Source organism: Centroberyx gerrardi, chromosome 18, assembly GCF_048128805.1.
Source record: "Centroberyx gerrardi isolate f3 chromosome 18, fCenGer3.hap1.cur.20231027, whole genome shotgun sequence".
NCBI lineage: Eukaryota > Metazoa > Chordata > Actinopteri > Beryciformes > Berycidae > Centroberyx > Centroberyx gerrardi.
The window spans coordinates 13483579-13506744 of record NC_136014.1 but is presented as its reverse complement, the minus strand read 5'-3'; the positions used below and the strand labels follow the sequence as shown (position 1 = coordinate 13506744).

General features: G+C 40.6%; 1 protein-coding gene across 1 annotated transcript; it reads left to right on the top strand.

The window, feature by feature from the left end:
- The first annotated feature begins 13817 nt into the window (after positions 1-13817).
- blk (BLK proto-oncogene, Src family tyrosine kinase) lies at positions 13818-22885 on the top strand. The gene is made up of 14 exons (XM_071901525.2): positions 13818-13926; positions 15447-15533; positions 15734-15815; positions 16020-16050; positions 16536-16629; positions 16740-16838; positions 17056-17159; positions 17339-17491; positions 18851-19003; positions 19270-19449; positions 19993-20069; positions 21071-21221; positions 21773-21904; positions 22059-22885. Exons 3-14 carry the CDS (start codon positions 15735-15737, stop codon positions 22259-22261), a joined length of 1458 nt encoding a protein of 485 aa, XP_071757626.1. The 5' UTR covers positions 13818-13926; positions 15447-15533; position 15734; the 3' UTR covers positions 22262-22885.
- Positions 22886-23166: the final 281 nt, after the last annotated feature.

Sequence of the window (23166 nt, the reverse complement as noted above, 5' to 3'; positions counted from 1 at the left end):
CTCAAAGGACAGTGATTTGTCACAGTCTCTGTCAACTTCAGATGTTGCCAAAGGGAAGTCTGACATGAGTCCAGCCATTGAAGAATCAAAATCCAATGTCTCTAAGAGAACAAGCAATGGGCCCTTGGAAGCTACAGACTGTAGCAGGAATATCACTGATAACAAAAGTGACAAAAGCAGCAAATGCAGACATAGGAAAGGCAGTAGTTCATCAGAACAGAAGAGAGATGATGGTGTCCTTGAGCTGGTCCCATCTAGCCTACCAAATGCATCACCCACTGAGGTTGTGAATGAATGGCTGAAAAAAATACCAGCTGACAGTGACATGTACGATGTTGTGGATGAATTTAATGAAAACTGTGATGGACCAAAAATTGGGCAGTCAACAGAGGAACTACACAAAAATAATAGAATGGAGAAGACTGAAACCAATGATGACTCTGTTGCAGAGAATAAAAAAGACCCTAATGAAGCAGATGGAGTTGTGATGAACGATGTTCCTAATAATGATTGTCAAACAAACACAGATGCACCAAATACAGATAATAGTCCCTGCACCTGTACTCAGAGAGATGATGCAACAAAAACATTTCACTCGTCTGTACAGGTGATGAAAGTACTGTTAAGTCCAAAGCTTGATAGATGTAACAGTTTACCAGAAATTTCTCTGGTGTATGGACGGAAACTGAGCACTTCAGCTAGAGGTCTCCTGGATTGCCTTGTTAAGTTGCAATTAATAGACTTTGACCCTAAAAGTGCAGCTGCCAAAAATGAAAGATACCAAGAGCTAATGAATATCCTTCAATCTCTTTGGCTTTGTGATCCTTCAGAGAGCGAGAAAATGTTAAAGCAGAATGAAAAAGTCAAAGATCAGCATTCTGTGGATGATGAATTCAATCGAAGGTCATCCTCTGGTGTGGATGTCAACAGTGGTTCCACAGGTTCTGGGAAGAGTAGTGTTAATGGTGGTGTGATTCAAACACACGCTATTGCAGAAACGTTAAAGAAGGTACAAGAAGTCAATGAGGGTGAAGAGGAAGAAGGTGCAATGTCCCCAGCCTCAACATCAGATTTGGCAACCCCAAACACAGCTAGTCAGACTCAGGGGACATCAGAGGGAGAAGTAGGAGGAATGTATAAGGAAAAACAAAATGAAGATGACCCAGCATCAGATGACACAATTAGAAGTAATGATAGTCCAAGAGAATTACTAGAAACACCACCATCCTCAAACAAGAGCTCGGGAAATGACAGTAGCAGCCAAAAACTACCAGAGGAAGTTGAAACAGAGTATCAAGAGGACATGGGTTCTGGGAGTCAAAGGGCACAGTTAGCCAAAAGGATTTCTCAAGATCCTGATCCTGTTTGGGTCTTAAATTTGCTAACCAAACTGGAAAAGCAGTTTATGACACATTATATCAATGCAATGACAGAGTTCAAAGTCCGTTGGAACTTGGATGATAATGAGCAGCTGGACGTCATGATAAGTGAACTGAAACATGAGGTCCGCAGAAGAATACAAACAAGTGTAGACAGAGAATTGAAGAAAATTCAGGGTCGAGCTGGACAACCAAGACCTCCTAAAGAAGCAATGTCACGTGAATCAACAATGCAGACCGAGGAGAGAAGGAGGAGGCTGAAGGTCATGATTAAACAATCGATTGATGCACAAGAAGAAAAAAATGATAATGACACAACAACAGACACATCTTACAGTGACCACCGCAGTGAAAATGATGATGAATACTGTCCATGTGAAACATGTTTGAAGAAAAAAATGGCATCTAGGCCGCCACTCCCTGCAGAAGTTATGACTACTGCCCCTGTAATGATGGATTTTGATTTAAAAAGAATTCTAGCGATGAAGAAAAGTGATCCTGGAAATACACAGACAATCAATTATACAGCTAAAGATGTTACTGAAGCCAAAGCTGCAGAAATGCTTGTGGAAAATGTTATTCATGAGGCTGTGAGAGAAGTGGAAGGAGATAAAGTACACCATGACACTGAAAATGATCGTGAAATTGCAGGAAAAGAAAAGGAGGTAGTTGATGTGTGTCAAGAAGCAGATCAAGAAAATGTGTCAGAAACCATAAAACTAACTAAAGCAGATGAACAGAGATGCATTGAAACAACTGAAGATAACACTGATGAAGAACAGGGGCTTATGGGAGCCACACTTGAGGATAAGATTGCTGAATCTGTGTCAGATAAAGATGCAATTGTCAGTGAAGTAGCAGAAGAATCTGTAGAAGCTGCTGCAGAAGAAACAGCTGAAGCAGGCACACATGAAGATAAAATTCCAAGAGAAAAGGGAAAAGCTGAGGTAGCTCCTGCAGAGGATCAAGCAGAAATAAATATTGCTAAAGCAATTCAAGATAAGGCTGCAGGAGAAGAAAAAACCGCAGAAGCAGCCATTACTGAGGATGAATTGGCACAAGAAGAGGACATTAAAGAGGCAACACCTGAAGATACAGCTGAAGATGAGTTTGTTGGACCAATTAAAGAAGTTGCTGGTGAAGAAGAAAGTGAAGAGGCAGCCACCACTGAGGATAAATCAGCAGAAGATGAAACAATTAATGTAACAGCTGACAATCAAGCAGAAGTAGAGATTGCGAAAGTGTTGACAGAAGTGACTGTCACGGAAGAAGAAACAGCAGAGGCAACCATTGTTGAAGATGAAATTGCTGAGGAAGAAATAATTGAAGAAACAAGCAAAGCTAAAGATAAAATTGCTGGAGAAGAGACAGCTGCCACAGCTGAAAATGAACTGGCAGAAGATGAGACTGCAGACACAGCCACAGCCACAGTTGAAGATGAATCCGTGGAAGAGAGTGCTGAAGCAGGCACAGCTGAAGATGAATCAGTGGAAGATAGTGTTGGAACACTCATGGCTAAAGAGGAGTATATGGAAGAAACTGCAGGAGAAGAAGAAACTGCTGTCACAGCTGAAGACGAATCAGGAGAAGACAGTGCTCAAATAGCTACAGCTGAAGATGCAACTGCAGATGAGGAGACAACTGAAGCAGCTACCTCTGAAAATGAATCATTGGAAGAGGACACTGCGAATGTGGTCACAACTGAAGATGAATCAGGAGAAGAGAGAGAGGAAGCAGACACAGCTGGGGATGAATCAGGTGAAGAGACTGCTGAAGCTGCCACAGCTGAGTATGAAACTGCAGGAGAAGAGGAGACTACTGAGGCTGCCACAACTGAAAATGAATCTGTCAAAGAGGAGACTGTGGAAGCAGGGAAAGATGAAGATGGAGAAGAGACTGCTGCCACAGCTGAAAATGAACTGGCAGAAGACGAGACTGCAGACACAGCCACAATTGAAGATGAATCCATGGAAGAGAGTGCTGAAGCAGGTACAGCTGAAGACGAATCAGTGGAAGATAGTGTTGGAACACTAACAGCTAAAAAGGAGTATATGGAAGAAACTGCAGTTGAACTGGAAACTGCAGGAGAAGAAGAAACTGCTGTCACAGCTGAAGAGGAATCAGAAGAGAGTGCTCAAATAGCTACAGCTGAAGATGCAACTGCAGACGAGGAGACAAATGAAGCAGCTACTGCAGAAAATGAATCAGAAGAGGACACTGCAAATGTGGTCACAACTGAAGATGAATCAGGAGAAGCAAGGGAGAAAGCAGACACAGCTGGGGATGAATCAGGTGAAGAGACTGCTGAAGCTGCCACAGCTGAGGATGAAAGTGCAGGAGAAGAGGAGACTACTGAGGCTGCCACAACTGAAAATGAATCTGACAAAGAAGAGACTGTGGAAGCAGGGGAAGATGACGATGGAGAAGAGACTGCTGCCACAGCTGAAAATGACTTGGCAGAAGATGAGACTGCAGACACAGCCACAGCCACAGTTGAAGATGAATCCATGGAAGAGAGTGCTGAAGCAGATACAGCTGAAGACGAATCAGTGGAAGATAGTATTGGAACACTCACAGCTAAAGAGGAATATATGGAAAAAACTGCAGTTGAACTGGAAACTGCAGGAGAAGAAGAAACTGCTGTCACAGCTGAAGAAGAATCAGGAGAAGACAGTGCTCAAATAGCTACAGCTGAAGATGCAACTGCAGACGAGGAGACAACTGAAGCAGCTACCTCTGAAAATGAATCATTGGAAGAGGACACTGCGAATGTGGTCACAACTGAAGATGAATCAGGAGAAGAGAGAGCGGAAGCAGACACAGCTGGGGATGAATCAGGTGAAGAGACTGCTGAAGCTGCCACAACTGAAAATGAATCTGACAAAGAAGAGATTGTGGAAGCAGGGAATGATGAAGATGGAGAAGAGGCTGCTGCCACAGCTGAAAATGAACTGGTAGAAGACGAGACTGCAGACACAGCCACCATGGAAGAGAGTGATGAAGCAGGTACAGCTGAAGATGAATCAGTGGAAGATAGTGTTGGAACACTAACAGCTAAAGAGGAGTATATGGAAGAAACTGCAGCTGAACTGGAAACTGCAGGAGAAGAAGAAACTGCTGCCACAGTTGAAGAAGAATCAGGTGAAGACAGTGCTCAAATAGCTACAGCTGAAGATGCAACTGCAGATGAGGAGACAAATGAAGCAGCTACTGCAGAAAATGAATCAGAAGAGGACACTGCAAATGTGGTCACAACTGAAGATGAATCTGGAGAAGCGAGGGAGAAAGCAGACACAGCTGGGGATGAATCAGGTGAAGAGACTGCTGAAGCTGCCACAGCTGAGGATGAAAGTGCAGGAGAAGATGAGACTACTGAGGCTGCCACAACTGAAAATGAATCTGACAAAGAGGAGACTGTGGAAGCAGGGGAAGATGAAGATGGAGAAGAGACTGCTGCCACAAGTGGAGATGATTCTGCAGAAAGTATGGATGCCGCCACAGCTGAAGATGAAACTGCAGAGGAGAATGATGACACACCCACAGCTGATGAATTGTCAGAAGAACCAGCCAAAGCAGCTACAACTGAAGATGAGATTGCTGTAGAAAAAGAAGCTGCTGCCACAGATGAAGATGAATCCGAGGAAGGGCATGAGAAAACGGAAATGGCTATAGCTGAAAATAAATCAGTGGAAGAAACTACTCATTCAGCCATGGCAGAAAATGAAACTACCGGAGAAGAGGAAATCAATAAAGCTGACAATGAATCACATGAAGAGAACATTGAAGAACATGAAGAATTTGTAGAAGCTCTGGCTGCAGGAGAAGAAAGCTCCAAAGCCATGACTGAAAATGAATCAGGGGAAGAGAGTGATGAATCAGCCATACCTGAAAATGAACCTGCAGACGTATCGATAGGTGAAGTAACTACGGATGAAAATGAGACTGTAGGAGAAGGGGAAACTGCAGAAATCACAACTGAAAATGAATCAGGAGAAGAGAGTGCAGAAGAAGCTATAGCTGAAAATGAGACTGCAGGAGAAGTGGAGAATGTAGATGAGACTGCAGGGGAAGATGATACTATAGGAGAGGATGAGAATGTTGGAGAGGCCACAACTGACGACGAGACTTCAGGACAGGACAAGAATCAACAAGTGGCCACAACTGAAAATGAGACTTCAGGAGAGGAGGAACATGTTGAAGTGGCTGCAGTTGAAGATGAGTCAGAGGGGGAAGAGCTTCATGAGAGAGAAACATCTGAAAACCAAACTACAGAAAGTGGTGCCACCGGAGATGTCGTAGCAGGAGAGGTAGAAGGTGAAACAGCAGGAGAGGAATCGGAAGAAGCTGAAACAATGGGGGAGGAATCTGCTGAAAATGAAAGCGCCGGGGAGTCTGGAGCAACAGGTGAAGATTCATGTGATAACATAGAGGAAGGGTCTACAGAGGCTGTAACAGCAGGAGATGAGATGCGAGAAGGTGAAACAGCAGGGGAGGAGTCTGAAAAACCTGAAATGGCAGGGAATGAGATTAGTGAAAGTGAAAATGAAAGCGCACAACAATCTGCAGCAACTGGGGAAGACGCTGCTGATAATATTGAAGTTGGGTCTTCAGAAGGTGTATCTGCAGGGGAGGAGGAGGAGTCAGCTAAAGTCCAAAGTGACAGACAGCAGCCTGCTGAAGCCTCAGTAGGAGAATCAGTAGAGGCTGAAACTCCACAGGATGAGTGTATTGATGCAGAGATTTCTGTCAGTGGATCTGAGACCGAGAAAGACCTTGACATAGAAAATCAGCTAGAGGGAAAAGAAACAGGGGAAGAAAGTGACATGACTAAGGAGTGTCAAGAAGATGCTTTGACAGAGTCTAATGATGAAACAGAGGGCCATGATGATGTATCAGAGCTGAAAGCAGATGATGAGGAGGATGTGGAGGACATATCAGAAAACAATGTACATGAAGAAAATGGAGAAAACAATCAAGAGGAAGCAGCAGAGGAAGATAATGACAAACAGATAGAAACAAATGTAGCACACTCTGAAAAAGAAGAGGAGGAAACTGAGACAGCCAATGAAGATGATCAAACTGGAAACCAAGGAGAATCAGCTGATGGAGAGGATGAGGCGGAAGATGACTCAGAGGAACCACAAGAGGAAACTGATGATGGAGAGCAAGATCTGGTTTCTACGGATGCAGAAATACAAGAGGAAGACAACATAGTAGCCGAGGAAACAACAGTAACCTCATTTGATACCTTGATCAAAGTGAGTGCACTATCTGAGGATGGTGCTTATGCTGATGTGGAAGATTCTGACACTGAAATTCACAACCATGAGGAAAGCATAAGCCTTGACTCAGAGAGTGCTGAAAAGATTTCATCAGAAGTTGACTGTGACTCTAAGAAGCCTGAGGAGAATCAACTGACAGAGAAAGATATGCAGGAGGAAGTTGGGGAGGCGACAGTTGAAAATGACGCGGAACAGGAGAAGACAATCAATAACACCGATGCCACAAACCCAGAACAGTCTGATGAGGATGGTGAGTCGCCATCTAAAAAGACACTGTCCAGGCAGCCAACCAAATCCTCAATGGAATCTCAGCCTGGGTCCATTGAAGAGGTCCTTAATGAAGAAACTGAAAAGGCGCCCAACAGTGGGAAGAGTTAACAAACAGGCTCAGTCCACCTGTCTGTCAAAAGTAATTGGACGCACTCTGTAGTTTATAGGGTGAAAAAGTAAAGAAACGGTTTGTGATGGTCATTAAGTGGGGTTTTAGGAGAGATATGTAGTCTCCTCAGAGAAGTCTTAACAACAAATGCAAAGTCAGGTAAACAAAAAGAGAATGACACTGATCAAGATTATCTTAATTTCTAACTTGATATTCAGAGTTCTTGTTAAACAAGGATTAAACAAACACAAGCACTTTGTTACAGCATTTCTATTGCTGCGATTGCACTCATGCACTGACTGTTGGTCATAAAGTTGTGCTAAAGGGGATTTTTAAAAACTTGAAAATATGTGAATTTGAAGGAGGTTTTACCTTGTGGAGGCACTTTTTATTTTGATGAATTATGACTCATTTAGAATATTTGTTTCTAGCACTGAAACTGTGAGCCTTAGACTGAAGGGGTTTAAATATAAGGAACTACAGGCAAATTGTTTTGCAGTAGTTACTAGATCCTAATGAACTAATGAGTGAAAAGTATCATAAACGCACACATAGTTGTCTTCAAACTACTGCAGTATGTTTCATGTTTTGGCAACATTCTTTGCTGCTGGATAATGATAAATCTCAGGTGTCTGGAATTTTATATTCCAAACATTTCCACATATACAAGAGTATGAGTATTTGAATGTATTTGTCTGATTTCAAAATTGTTCTTTGAATAAGACTATGGGTTTCACTGTTGAAATTAATACACAATGACATATTTTTCTAGTAAATGAGGTGCTTTTTTAGAAAGTTGGAAAATTTTGAATATTTAATTTAACATTGCACAGATACAGTGGCTTGGAAATAGGCTTTAAACCCCAATAATATTTTGGTTTATTTTTAAACTATTTCAATGCTGGGTTCAAATAGTCAACTCTGCTGAATGAATCAAGTACCTTCTTTGTTACCTATCAAGCTATATTACACCGGTGTATTTGTTAATAAGGTGCATTTTAAATTAACCCACTGTGTTTGCTCAGTGTAAGCTCCCTTACCATTCCATCATGTTACTATGTATGATAATTTTTCATTATGTTGTATAGCAGATAAACAGAAACTAAGCTGAAGTCATTGATTCTGTAATGTAGCAAAAGTCATGGCACTTTTTATATGTATCATGACATAATTAAAGGCTCTCTTATTCAGTGATCTCTATTTAATTAATCTGTATCAGCGAGAAAATACATTCTTCTCTGTGGTATAATGATGTTTGTGATAAAGGTAATTACCTTTGCTGAATGTACTGTATTAATGTTGTTTATGAAATTAAATGTATTAAAAAAACGCTGTTTTGTTGTTAGTTTGTACAACATATAATTAAAACAAAAAAATAGAATCTGTGCCCTTGACATGTGGCACTTTACATCTTAAACTGTGATTCCATTCCCAACATTGCCTCTACTAACAATAAAACAAATGAGATTTTGATAAACATTAGTCTGGAACATGAAAATGTGTTACTACACATGTATTGTACTATTCTTAGAAGAATATTTATGCATAGTGTTTCATACACTCAAAACCGATAACTTTGACATAAATATTAATGTATGTTTCAGTATACTGAAACACTAAAGAAATACTAAGGAAATATGTTAATAACTCGTATTGTGGTACATGATTAACAGAATTACAGCCAACCCAAAGGTTAGATGAATGTGTAAAATTGTATGGTTTTGCAGATAAGCTACACTTAATAAAAATGACAATAAACACTGGCTACTGTTCTATGATGTCATATACATTCTGGAGCTACTTTATGGGAAATGAATGGAAAATTACATGTGTGGGCGCTGACTACCTGTTTTTGGGGGCTATGATCCTCTTGCGGAGAACTATTAGTACATGGATGAATAAAGGTCATTTGAGTCTTAGGGCTCAAACATATGTTTTATAAATCTATTCACAATCACAAAATATGTATTTAATTGTCCAAGATCATTGAGATTAATTGGATATTTTGTGTTCTTCTCTTCTTCACTGGAATTGAGTGAAAAATGATTCCAAATCTAATTCGTATTCCATACTCAGGTACAGTATAATCAACTTCTTTATTAGTAAGGTATGGTGAATGGGTGTGTGAGGTTGTCTATTGAGACTTCATTCATCCTCCTCCTGCAGTGAGCCCGAGCCACAGGCCAGATGCCCCATTGGACGGGGCTGATGGATGTGCCTCTCTCAGAGAGTTCCCATTCGCTGTCTCCTGTGGGGATGTGACATAAATAATTGGTGTCACTCTGATCGACTGCATAACACAGCAGTGGAGGGGCAGTCCACTCTCCTCTCTTCTTATTTAGACAGGAATGTGACATTTCAGTCTTTGACATATAGCCATTGAAGTCCTTTTTACTGCATGTGCTGCATGCAACAGTGCACTGCTACTCCACTCCCAAGTGGAAGTTAAGACAATTCAATTTTTGTTCTCTCTTCAGGCATCAGAGGGCATAAGGAATGGTCTGAATTCAGTTTGAGAAACACATGTTTTGTATTTTAATGTGCCTCTTCAGTTTACTCTCACTCCATACAAAACCTGCTCTTGATGCTTTGGCCTAGCTCCAAATTCTATTTTCTGTCAGGGGTTTTAGAGAAAGTAATGTCAAATGAACTGATATGTTTTATTAGTTAAAGCCGTATTCTTGTGAATTCACACTACTGAATCTTCCCTCAGGTGTAAAAAAGATCAAATGACAACAAGTGTTTACCCATACCATCCTGATGTAAACAGTTATGTCAGCAACTAGAAGCTGGCTGACAAGAGTAGTTGTAAGCATAGTGTGACATTGTTTCTAGAGGAGGAAACTGTGTGACAAGCAGTATTCAACACTGTATCGTGCTCAAATCAAATCAGTTTTGATTAAGAGGCTAAAAATCCATGTAAGTTTCTAACTGGCACATAATAATCTTAGCCTCTTTCATAAAAACAGAGCACCAATGTTTGATTTGGTGAGATGGATTTCCATAGCATAATCCTCAAATCTTGTGGAAAAGCAAAGAGATTTTGAGGAAGCACCTGCTTGCTGGCACAGAGTTATTTCCATGGTAAACACTGGAAGAGTGAGGAACGTCATCCGGAGCACAATAATAAGGGGCTTTCCCCTTAGCCATGTTTACCTCAGAGCCACTTGCCACTGGAACAGCTGCATAGACCTGCTCCCAACTACATTACTGCAAAGCCCAACTCCAGATGTTTTAAACAAAAGAGTGTGCCAGGTACCTTTCACTGGGGAAAATATAATGTGCTGCTTCAGAATGACACCTCAGCAGAAACTGTTTTTTACATATGAAAGTTAAGAAACATGAAATGAATGAAAATATAACAGAAGTATAGAAAATATATGAATATGCTGAATGACAATGTGACATCTTTGTCATTCTGCACCTGGCATAAATGTACTGTCTAAAACCACTAACTACCATTTTAAAATCACCAGAACTGTCATAAAACTTGAATGTGCAACACAAAAATAGACCTTTCTCCAAAGCAGAAACTTATTATTGGGATGAAACCTAAGATTTGCATTTTTTAAAAGCAAACCCTGCATGCTAATATTAAGTGCCATCACTGCAAACTCCATAAAGCAGCAGACAGCTAAAGCTAATGCAGTGGCTATAAGCCAGCCCAGAACTATCCTATAGCTCGATGTCTGCTGCGCTGACCTCCTTAACAGAGGAAAAGCGACATGTGAAGCTCTCCCAAAACTCATGGACGTCCCGGCGGGACAGCAGAAGTGCCTCTTGAATGCATTGTTGAGCCCAATTGTTCCTCGTTTATTGACAATCACCTTGTCTTTTTAAAAGGCAAATGCAGGAGTGGGACCTTCTCTCACTCCACGTGTGAGAGAGGATAGAAATGGTTCCCACACAGGCAGGAAGTGAAAGAGGGGCCTCCTGTGATGTAGGGGGGAAATCAAAATGAAGCGAGGTGTGTGTGTGTGTGTGTGTGTGTGTGTGTGTGTGTGTGTAGGTGTGTGTGTGTGCATGTGTGTGTGTGTCAGGGTCATTTTGTGATCGAGATAAGATACTCCTTTCCATCAGTGCAAGTATGGATCAAATCTCTGATGACATTTGAAACTACACTCAGTAAACACTTATCTACGTTGACTTACTGTGCAGCTCCTAGTAATTATTCAACATATAAAGTGCATGCATACTATAATTCATGGCCACACAGGCACACACACTAACACACACGCATAAGCACGTGCATGCACATTTTCAGTCGGATGCAGTGCACACACACACATTAATAATGGGAGTTGGAAGCGGTCATTGGCAGCGTGTTTGCTTTTGGCACACAGGTGACCATGCCTGCTTTACTAAAGGAGACCCACGCTCCCTTTCTTTCCCACCGTTGTTCAGGTTATCCTGTGGGGCCACTTATGACCCTTCTGCAGGCAGGATGCAATGTCTGGGGACCCCAACAGAGCTGCGCACAAGCATCCGCCAAGCCCTGGGAAGAAAACAAGGGCTGATGGAAAACCAGAAGAAGGGAATATAAAGAGAAACAGCAGTTAGCAACCAGGACACACTCAATAACACTCACCATGCACCTGCAGCCTCTGTGTGTGTGTGTGTGTGTGTGTGTGTGTGTGTGTGCGTGTGTGTGTGTGCGTGTGGGTACAAGAGTGAAGTGAGGTTGTTCCTGCGGAGAACTACAGCACAGCGCAGTCCCCACACACAGCACAGGTGGTCCAAACAAAAACCTGTGAAGTGTTGCCCGGAGAGTAATATCCCCACGTTGCGTGTTGTATAAAGCCCCCCATAGGAAACAAACACTTCCGGTGCTATAAGATTTATTGTTCCCCGCTCTTATAGGTTTCAACGTATCCTGAATGATGTCTTCCTTACAAGTTGCTTTGATTCATTTTTTTTTTTTCATAAAAGAGGAATAAAAGGGATAATTTTGCCACCTGATAATACTGAAGGACATATTGTCTTATGTTTATTGTTTCCATCCCTGCAGAAGTGGTGAATTCCCTCTTCAGCACAGTGTGTGGTGAGAATAGGAAAGACCCGGCCGACGATACTGTATGGTGTGAAAAGGTAGAGCATTGTTATACTTTGATGGATTGACTGAGCATTAGCTGGCAATTTTTCTTTTCTTCCAATGTGACAGACTTAGCATCCGTATTCACACCGGCACAGTGCCCTCCGCACCAGATATAGTAACCAGCATTACGCAATAAAAATCCCCAAAAGTTCAACACCCCATTTAATCATTTCTCCTCATATAAGAGGTCAGTGTAAGGGTTACTTATTAATAGAAAGAGGATGAGTTTGGGAAAGAGCTGGCACTGTGTCTTGCAATGGACCTAGTTTAGTAGAGTCAAGGCTTAAAACATGAATTCCTGTGCCCTCTAGTGTCAATACTGATGAATAGCAACTTTCAGCAGTCTCACATGTAACCATATAGCATGAACCACTTAATCCTTCCTCTGGTGAAAATAGAATAAGTATTTGAATCTTTTTTTTTTTTTTCTCTTTTCTCAAGATGTTACACTTCAAACCCAGATCAGTGCAGTAAGACTTAATGATTCCTCCCATATAAAGTTGGCCTTATTTATACATGAATTAACAGTTTTATCCCCATATTGTATTGTCTTATAATCTAAAGTGATATCTGTTTAACAACTAATGAAATACACATGTCCCTATTACCATTACAGGTATAGGCTACAAATATACTGAAGGTGTAATAGTATTGAAAAACTGATGAAATAGTATTTTGTTCATTTTATGTTACAGTACCTTCAGCTATGCAAGGAGTATTTATAAGAAACAGATTTATATTTGTGTGTAGATACCATGGATGTAGGTAGATACTCTGATACTGTGTCTCAAGGAAAACAGATTCCCAGACCAGTCAGTCCATCTTGTGGTGAGAATGTGTACTGCTGCTAACCAAGCGTATGTCACGAGATGCTAAATTGTGAAGATGAGCTGTGTTGATAAGTGATACAGTAGCTCAAATGCCAAACCACCACAGGAACTGAGAACCATGTCATGGAAACCACGGTCTCTCTTTAACACATGTAACCACACCCATTCCCAAAGACATACACACGCACACGTACGCATGCACAAAACACATACCTTTAAATCCTAATTACAAAGCAGCTCTCACTTGATAGACATGTAAATGAGTGTTTTTAAAAATAGATTACTAACACACATTATAGTGCAACCTGGAAACTTGTCATTGTGGAATTGTAAGTAATGAATGAATGAACACTGTACTTCTCCCCATCACAAAATCCCACTCTTCTCATTCTAATCTACCAGCAACTAAGCTATGAACAGAAGTTTTAATGAAGTTACAGGTATTTGTAAATAAAAGTACCTCTAAACTTGAAATAAATCTAAGTGTCACAGGCTATTAGATATTAATAAGCAAACGAAGTGAAGGCTTACTTCCTTCTCTCTCTAACTTTGTCAATCAAGCTGACTTTGGGATTTGGTTGTGTCACCGTTGGGAGTTAAATCAGAAAATGATAATTCTACTATTCCGTTAGTATCAGCCACAGAGGAAAGGGAGGGAATTACCAGGCAAAATAAATAGACAAACCACTATCTATTTAAACTGAATGTAGTCCCTGAGGGCAGGCCCTAGACCTCACCATGCGCCAGTGTGTGTGTGCGCTTGTGTGTGTGTGTGTGTGTGTGTGACAGAGACAGACAGACAGAGAGAGAGAGAGAGAGAGAGAGAGAGAGAGAGAGAGTTGTGCTTCAGAAGGAACATGAGTGAGTGAGAGTAAGCGAGAGACAGACTGACATCAAGCAGTAACGTTTTAATAAGGAAATTGCAGACATTTGCATCTGGAAAGCCTGGGCCAAGTTCAAGGTATTTATGGAATGTTTATTTCACATTACATTCAAACAGAAGTGCATGCATTGTAATTTTATAGTGGTAAAATGAAAAGCCGCAGTAAACTCTGTAAAAGAATTGAAAGGAGTAATTAATTAAATAGTAATTAGTATTTGCTGTATAAGTAACTCATTTTTATATTTTCATCAGAAAAAATCTACATGCTTGACAACGTTGTACACTAATAGATTTTTCTAAATGTGTTGCAAAGTCACACACTAAATAACATATCTTGGTAACATTTCAAGAGTCCAAGAGACACTCCAACTCCTTTAGGCTACAGAGATAAACTATATAATTCAATATGAAGTCTAATTCTCAACAACAGTCCCCACTGTTTATCACAAAAGTAAATACTTAAATTCATACAAATGTTAATTAATAAACCATATTGAAAAATGGAAATTTCCAGTGTGTGTGTGTGTGTGTGTGTGTGTGTGTGTGTGTGTGTGTGTGTGTGTGTGTGTGTGTGTTTAAAGTATTTATAGGGGACATTTTCTGCAGAAAAGTAGTTTAGGCCCACTACGATGCTAAGGTCAGTGAGTGTAGCGCTCATTTTCTTTCACTTGTCAGTTTCCTCACATGACAGCAGATAGAGGATGTGCTGTATGCTGAAGGCTATTGAGGAAGACTGAAAAGCTTTAACTACCATGTAAAATAATGACCATAGTGGGGAAGAAGAAAGCTTAATTACATATCATTTGATCTATAAAAGGAAAAAAAAAATGCCTTTCAATCTATTTTGTAAGACTTTCGTCATGACATGTGTCTCCTCATCTGGAGTTTCATATATTGGTTTATGGCAAAATGGAAGCACGATCATTTTTGTAGGTTCCTACTACAGATATGACCAAACTGACTGAAAAAGTCAAACAAACATGGTGTGACCACAGTGTGAAGTCCAAGCCTCCTACTCTCTGGGGTTTTAGTGATGTAGGACGTTGTTACAAGTAAAGCAATTTGCATGGATATCCATAAAGTTTTACTTCCTCTATCCCATCAAAAACATTAATCCATTTAACACTTGCCACACAAATATTGAAATATCCTGTCTGTTAGGCACTGTTTAGTTCAGTAATGTTAACTTCTTTTTTGTTTTTAATTCACCAGCTATCTATAATTATAATACAGAAGCATACAGTAAAAAACCCTCACGTCATACAGCCATGGGTTCAGAAATAGCCTGCAGCACAAAGTACACCACTGGTGAAAAACAAGATGCTTTCACATTGCAGCAAATAACAAGAGTTCACTGTAAACTGATGCATCATACCAGCTATTTGTGGCACTTTGTTTTCCACTATTTTCAGCTCTGACATAGTGTATCACAATTTTTTACATGCAAATCTTACGCCATAAAGCTGCAAACATATTTTCCACTTCCTCTTATGAGAGTCAATTTGTTTTAAGTGCCCTTGCCGCCAAGACTTAAACCTAAAAAAACAGACTTGCCATAGATTTAGCCGTTTCTTGAGCTGAGTTTAATTTATTTTCAGCGCCAGGCATGAACTCACAGACCAGGCCCCACAGTGGGAGGAGTGGAGACTGACACCGGTTTCAGTGGAGCTAGTCTGCTTTATCAGGTAAGAGCTTAGGAATAAACACACTGTGACTATCTACGCCTCTTAGCAGGAACTTAGTATGGGTGGTGGTGTTTGATAGTGGAAAATGAACTGCACAGTATTGTGTGGCAAGTGCTGTATTATGACCGAGAAAATCTTGTTACACAAGCTGGTAGCGCGGTAAACTGGAGGAGAGAGAGTAATTTCCACTGTACATTCAGGATGGGTTGCACTTGCAGTGGTCAGAAACAGTTGCAAGATGGAAAGAAGAACCCTCAGGCATCCAACTCTTCTAATCACATAGTAAGTAGACTGTATTACGGCAAAAACCTTCACTCACATACTCAATACTCAGATACTGGAAAAAGGAGTCCATGTTCATATCAACAAATATACCAAAGTACAGGCTATATAATTCAGTATGATTTGAAATGAATCTAGATGAATGACTTTTGCCAGTATTTTTTGTTGACCTATATTTTGAATGCTTTTTTTTTCTATTCTTAGGCGCAAAGTGGCCCGATTCATGTGGATAATGGTAATGACTGAACACCATGCGTACAACAAAATGTCTACTCAAGAATAACATGGTTAGGTTTATGCTGTCTGCTGCTGTGTACAGAGAAATGACTAGCTGTAAGATGAAGCTACATTTAGTGATTGAAATCTCTCAGCATGAGAGTTCCTCTCTTGTCTTCTGGGGCAATCATGAAAGATTACTCAAGAAAGAGAGTCGCCCTCGTGTCACACGCAGTACGAAAACTGTAGAATCCTCATTCCTCAAAGAAAAGCTTTATTAACACTGTATCTTACATACATTTATGTCCTTGTGCTGTTATATCTTTGAGCCCTTGTCACAATGTCAAGTGGTACTACAGCATTACATCCTAAATAGCAGCCAAAAATATATATTGTAAGACTTTTTATAAAATCTGAATCGACCACCACTGACAGTCGATAAAATGCCATTATTATTGTTATTGTCAGTTCTTTTTAAATAAATGTTGCTGTATTTGCCTTTAGACGAAGACGTGGTTGTCGCTCAACATGACTTTAAACCGACCAACGACAGTGATCTGCCGTTCAAAAAGGGAGAGAGACTTAAGGTTTTGCAGGAGTAAGTAACATCTAAATCTTACATTGTATGCAGGAATACTGAGAGCAAACTAATACTAAATAGTATGTGACAACATAACCATTCTGATTCTGCCATCGTCTTGTTTGTAGAAATGGGGACTGGTGGCTCGCTAGATCCTTGGTGACTGGAGACGAAGGGTTTATACCATGTACCTATGTAGCCAGAGCAGATACACTAGAGATGGAAAAGTAAGCAACAATCTAACACACAGCCCAACATACACTCACCGGCCACTTCATTAGGTACGAGGTGTACCTAATGAAGTGGCCGGTGAGTGTATAACCAAATTGCAAAGCGGCATTGGAACAAACAATAATGGAGCTTTAAATGAAACCGCAGAAAAATTAAATCAAAACAAAAACAAACCAAACAAAAAGTATGTTGTGTGGCTTGTCTCTCCTGCAGATGGTTTTTCAAGAACTTGAGTAGGAGAGAGACGGAACGACTGCTCCTGGCCCCAGGAAATAAACCAGGCGCCTTTCTGGTCCGAGAGAGTGAGACCAGTAAAGGTGACCATCATCACTCTCTCTTTCTTAAAAATAAATGTTAAATTTCAACAGTAATGCATCTCTGACAGCTGTAACCAGAAACATGTGAATAAGTCCAATTTCAAAACTAAGTTGTCCATTCAGAGTGACGGTATTAAATCATGCGTGTTCCTGTGTGATGGGCTTGTTTTCCCCTGTAGGAGCCTTCTCACTGTCAGTCAGGGATTCTGCATCAGCAGAGCAAGGAGATGTGGTAAAACACTACAAGATCCGCTGTCTGGACAAGGGTGGCTACTACATCTCCCCCTCCAACACCTTCTCATCCCTACAGGAGTTGGTGAAATACTACACCCGTAAGTAACAAACTGGAACACATAATGACTCTTCAACACACTCACTGCATGATCACATGTTTCAGGGTTACATCAAATAAAAAAGTGCATACTGTATAAAGGTTTCAAAGCGTTTGCCGGATCATTATTGGCAGGGCATATTCCAGTTATCAGGACGCACTCCAAACCCTTTTACTACCCACTCTCCAAGACAGAAGAATTACACTGTGTAGGGACTTTGCACAGAGCCTTCTGGACTCCTTCAGGAACTGGCTCCCCCCCACCAGAGCCCAAATATCCAACTGACAGACCAGACAAAGCACACAATTACTGATTCCCAAGACGCGCACTGAAAGATACAGGAAGTCACCCATCCCTTTTTTAACAAGACTCTTAAATGAAAAATTATAAAATAAGGTTCAATTACCATGCTTTTATTTTGACGTGTGCATTGTAAATGCTCATGCATTTCAGTTTTCTGGATGTAAAACTGCCATATGAGTGTTAAATAAAAACTTGAACTTGAACTTGAAGCGTTACCGAAAGAATGGGAGATATATAACATCGTTGTCGTCATGGGCCCACAGATTCATACGTTTCTGTGAATTATAAGTCATCTCCACCAACATTAAAGGTTGAACACAGACCCTCATGATGCGCTGTGCATTTCCTGTGAGAGAGCAGCAATAATCTTTTCAGTATACTGTGACTAAACCACAAGATAAGAAGGCCAAATCTCTTACTTGGCGCTCAAGGCACTGCAGCTTATGAAGCAGAAGTACAGGCACAGTCCTTTTCTTTCACACACACACACACACACAGACACACACTTGCAGAATTATTTAATGAAATATCATAATTTAGGACATTTTTAAATAACATTATTATTGTGTTATAAGTGTGTCGTGAGCACTCATTTGACCTGCACTGATGCAATAACCAAAATTAGCACAACAGCAAACAAAGTAGGCTAGGTCAAAATATTCTTGACATTTGGACTCACCTGATTGAATGTACTATGTTTTTCATTAAAGCCATTTTGATCTAAAGGCTTATGCTTAAACACTTGAAATTTGTTTCTTGGACAAATATAAATAGTGAAGTTGATGCCTATGTATGAATTTCTTTCCAAAGCCTTTGCCTTTCCATCAAGGCAAAGGGCGACTACTTTAAAGAATCTAAAATATAAGACAGTTTTGATTTGTTTAACACTTTTTTGGTCACAGCATAATTCCATTTGTGTTATTTCATAGTTCTTATGTCTTTACTATTATTCTAAAATGTGGAAAATAGTAAAAATAAAGAAAAATGTGGTGTGTCCAAACTTTTGACTAGTAGTGTATCACCATTACATTTGTGTTGGTGGTGTTTGGGTTACAGGTAAAGCGGATGGTTTGTGCCAGCGGCTGAACGCTGCTTGTAAGGCTAAGGCACCTCAGTGTCCCTGGGCGCAGGATGAATGGGAGATACCTCGCGAGACACTGAAGATGGTGAAGAAACTGGGGGCCGGGCAGTTTGGAGAAGTGTGGATGGGTGAGAGACAAACTTCAGTTAATCCTGTTATCGGAGGCATTATATGAACCAGGAAGTTGTCAAGGGATTTGCCACCTGGGGATGGGGGAGGGGTTCTTCGTTGCTTTTTTTTTGTGTTTATTATATTCATAGATATTTGCTCATTGGTATGAAGTGATGAATAAGAGCACATACTCCCACAAACCCTCCATTTAAAGTTGACGGTAAATTTGACTCGACTCGCAGCGAGTTGCAGCGAGTAAAGTGCACCCTTCAACTTCCTACAGGTTACTATAAGAGCAGCCAGAAGGTTGCTGTCAAGACCTTGAAGGAGGGCACCATGGAGCCGGAGGCCTTTCTTCAGGAGGCCAACCTGATGAAGCAGCTGCAGCATGAAAGACTGGTACGCCTCCACGCTGTGGTCACCAAGGAGCCCATCCTCATCGTCACCGAGTTCATGATCAATGGTGAGAGAGAGAGAGAGAGAGAGAGGGAAGGGTGTTTTGATGATTGAAGCAGATATATGACAGTTGTCAGTGAAGAATTTTGATGGCCTAGTCTGAGAGTTTGTTTGTGCATACATATTGTAGATGTTGTTGTTTTTTTTGCCACAGACAAAACACCTATTTGCTCCAATGTGCTTCAACAATTAAAAAACTGTGATCATGAAATCATTTACAGCTTCAAAATACATTTAAAGCTGCTGTTTAGATGTCATATATTGTCAGTCCTTGTATTAGGAACTCAAAACTCTCACTTAGTTGTGAGAAAGCATAATGTGGACTGAAAATACATAGCTTCTAAAGCAGTGACAATGCACCTACTACTTAATACAACAGCATTATAAGAATTTGGTTGCTTTCAGTATCATAGATATTAGGTCTATATGTGTAGCCTAATTGTAAGCAGAAGCTAGGTGGTACTACTCTATACTAAATTTTAAAAATGTCATCCTCTGCCTTTCAATTCTCATTCTGAAAGAGTTGTGGTTCTCCTTTCCTCATTCACAGGAAGTCTGCTGGACTTTCTAAAAACAGATGAGGGAAAAAAGCTGAGGCTAACCAAACTGATAGACATGTCAGCGCAGGTGGGAAACTTTTCTGCTTTTACCGACCCTGTCGCAGTGACACAGACACACAGTGAAAAGAATGACATTGTTACAACCACACGCTCTTTGTTAATGGGCCCCAACTATATCTTATTATGTCAATATTCACCGCACTGCGAATTTAAAATAACCCAGGCCCTTCTGTTTTTGAAAAAAAGGACAGCTCCTTCTCAGAAAATCGTCTAACCATTTTAGAAAACTTTTTTTCCACCTTGTCTTACTTCCGTAATCTGTTATCTCTGAATATATTTTTCATCACTACTGCTTGCTGTAGGCACTGATGTCAAATTGCTATCAGATTCTCTGATTTTGCATCAGCTGTCAAAAACAAACACCTGCATTAATAGCTGCCATCACTGCAGAGAATTTGGTCTATTTATAGCGGGGTTAGAGCAGGACAGTTGTAGAGGCTTTTGAGCGAGTGTTTTGACAGCAGGGTTAGGGTTAGGGTTAGTGAATACACGTGGAAACTGTCAGCACTAACTGTGCGGTTTCTGTGGCAGGGCTTTTGCTCCTCAGGCTTGAAAGCCTCGCCCTGCGTCAATTATTAACATCCGGACAGGAAATCGTGTTGTTTTTTCCATCCACAGTGTGCTCCCCCCCAAACTCTCTTGCCCCCCCGAGACAGCACTGTTTTAGCTTCCTGAGAGTTGGCACATCCTGTTTAACTCAGTTTACTGATGTGCACATACAGATGAACACAAATATGCACACATATGTACTGTTGCTATGTACTGTACGATACACACACACACACACACACACACACACACACACACACACACACACACACATATACATACATATATTCCATGTATTCAGCAAGCTTTAAAAGCAACATGTGTAACTCTCCAACAAATGTAACTCTCCTCTTTCTCGGGAAATGAAAAAAATCTTGAATTAACACCTAAATATTCTCTCTTCGTATCAGAAAATCCCATGAAATGCCTTTTCCAATGTCTCTCCTCTCTTCATGACAGATAGCTGAAGGCATGGCTTACATCGAGAAGAAGAACTACATCCACCGAGACCTGCGTGCCGCCAACATACTGGTCAACGAGACCCTGCACTGCAAGATAGCAGACTTTGGCTTGGCCAGGATCATAGAAACAGAGTACACAGCCCAAGAAGGTACAGCACACAGCAATGTCAACTGATGGATCAAACAGGCATTCCAGCTGTTCATGACCTGATGTCACGCGCTCCTCTGTGTGCCATATTCATATTATGATGCGTCCAAATCAGTTCAAATTCGTGGAGCCCAGCGGTTAGATGCACAATATCTGAATATTCACTCTGACAATATACAGTGAATCTAATGCAAACAGTTATCGTGAGCCACATCAAAATATTGCAGATTCATTGGCTATTAAGTCACAGGAAATCCATCCTGTACAAACAATCAACTAAAATCAATTAAACCAAAGTCAAGTCTAATAAATTAGGATTTCTAGGCTTCTTAAGAAGTGATTAAGAAGTGATTATATTGTTATTATATTATATATATATATGTCCACATTATTCTAATCTTTCACTTTTCTATTCCATTATAGCCCTAAACACCCCATCCACTCCTCACACACACACACATACACACACACACACACACACACGCTCCACAGTCACAACCCAGTAACAGAATTCTCCTCTACTTTCTCTGTCTCCCTCTCTCTGATGATCAGGTGCTAAATTCCCCATCAAATGGACCGCCCCAGAGGCCATCAATTTTGGCACATTCAGCATCAAGTCTGACGTCTGGTCCTTTGGGATCCTCCTGACAGAAACAGTCACCTATGGAAGAATACCTTACCCAGGTACAGGAAAAGAGAAATCAATATTACCAAATTGTATTTCATTGTATGCAGGGACCAATGTAAATGTGTAGTTCTTTGCCGCAGAATAGTTTAAACAACAAATCTCAAAATATCATGAGTAAAAATTGGTTGTATTTTATTTCCCTCCCCCTAGGGATGACAAACCCAGAGGTGATCCGGAGCCTGGACAGGTTGTACAGGATGCCCTGTCCCGACGGCTGTCCCGAGGAGCTCTATGCGCTCATGATGCTGTGCTGGACGGAGAAGCCCGAGGACAGGCCCACGTTTGAGTATCTGCAGAACACCCTCAACGACTTCTTCATCGCCACTGAGGGACAATACGAGATGCAGCCATGATAAAAAAAAAAAAAGGATGAACAATATTTGCTGTTGAAGCCCATAGGGAAAACATGCACGAAAGGCAGAAATGGAACCTGAATGGATACAGCATCAACATGACATGTCGTCTTTATGACTGACATGATTTCATTTTGTTTTCCCAAGCCGAAAACAACAGCCGATCAAGTTTTGAGCCGACCTTCTAAGTGGATGTAAAACCTCACTGCAATGTCAAAAAGGAAAGCTTCAGAACTTTTATGGAAAAGAACTTTTGTTATTATCTTGACTTTATTCCAGCTTTTTCCCTTGACGACAGACTATTAATCAAGCCATGGAGAATGAAGAGATGATGGATAAATGGAAATATGAATATACAAATACATGCATGGACAGATCGCGTAAACAGCCGTTTGGACCTGAGAAAGTCAGCACAGGTACAGTTGCATAGTAAAACTCTGCATGGTACAGAAATTACCATCCTGAGATTACCTGGACTATACTTAGCACTTTTTGATCCCTTCAGTCATTCATAAGTAATCTTTGGGTAATAAAATAAAACAGAGGCTTTCTGAAGTGAAGTTATACTTGAGAGGATATATATTTTTTGTAAATAAATATTTACGCATAACTTTGGTTTGTTGCTGTATTTTATGCCAGTTGTTTTGATTACAGCGCTATCAGACGTTTCTCATAAGTAAATCTATTATGTTTTTTCAAATTGTGTCTGTCTAAACTTTAAAATAGCGATAGCACGATTTGGCCTTTACAGTTGTAGTATCAATCTACTGAGACTCTGAACTGGGCTTCCACTTTAACTTGAAACTGTACACCAGCGGTTATCAAAGGTTGTCCAATAGGGCTGTTTACAGACTTCTGTAGCAGTTTTGACATTATAAAAAAGTGAGCACTCAGAATGAAACAGG

Bases quoted from the DNA above. Each gene is read 5' to 3' on its own strand.
- blk (XM_071901525.2), top strand. From the start codon at position 15,735: ATGGGTTGCACTTGCAGTGGTCAGAAACAGTTGCAAGATGGAAAGAAG. The intron at 15,816-16,019 runs GTAAGTAGACTG...TTCTATTCTTAG, and splicing joins CCAACTCTTCTAATCACATA to GCGCAAAGTGGCCCGATTCA. The intron at 17,160-17,338 runs GTGACCATCATC...TTTCCCCTGTAG, and splicing joins AGAGAGTGAGACCAGTAAAG to GAGCCTTCTCACTGTCAGTC.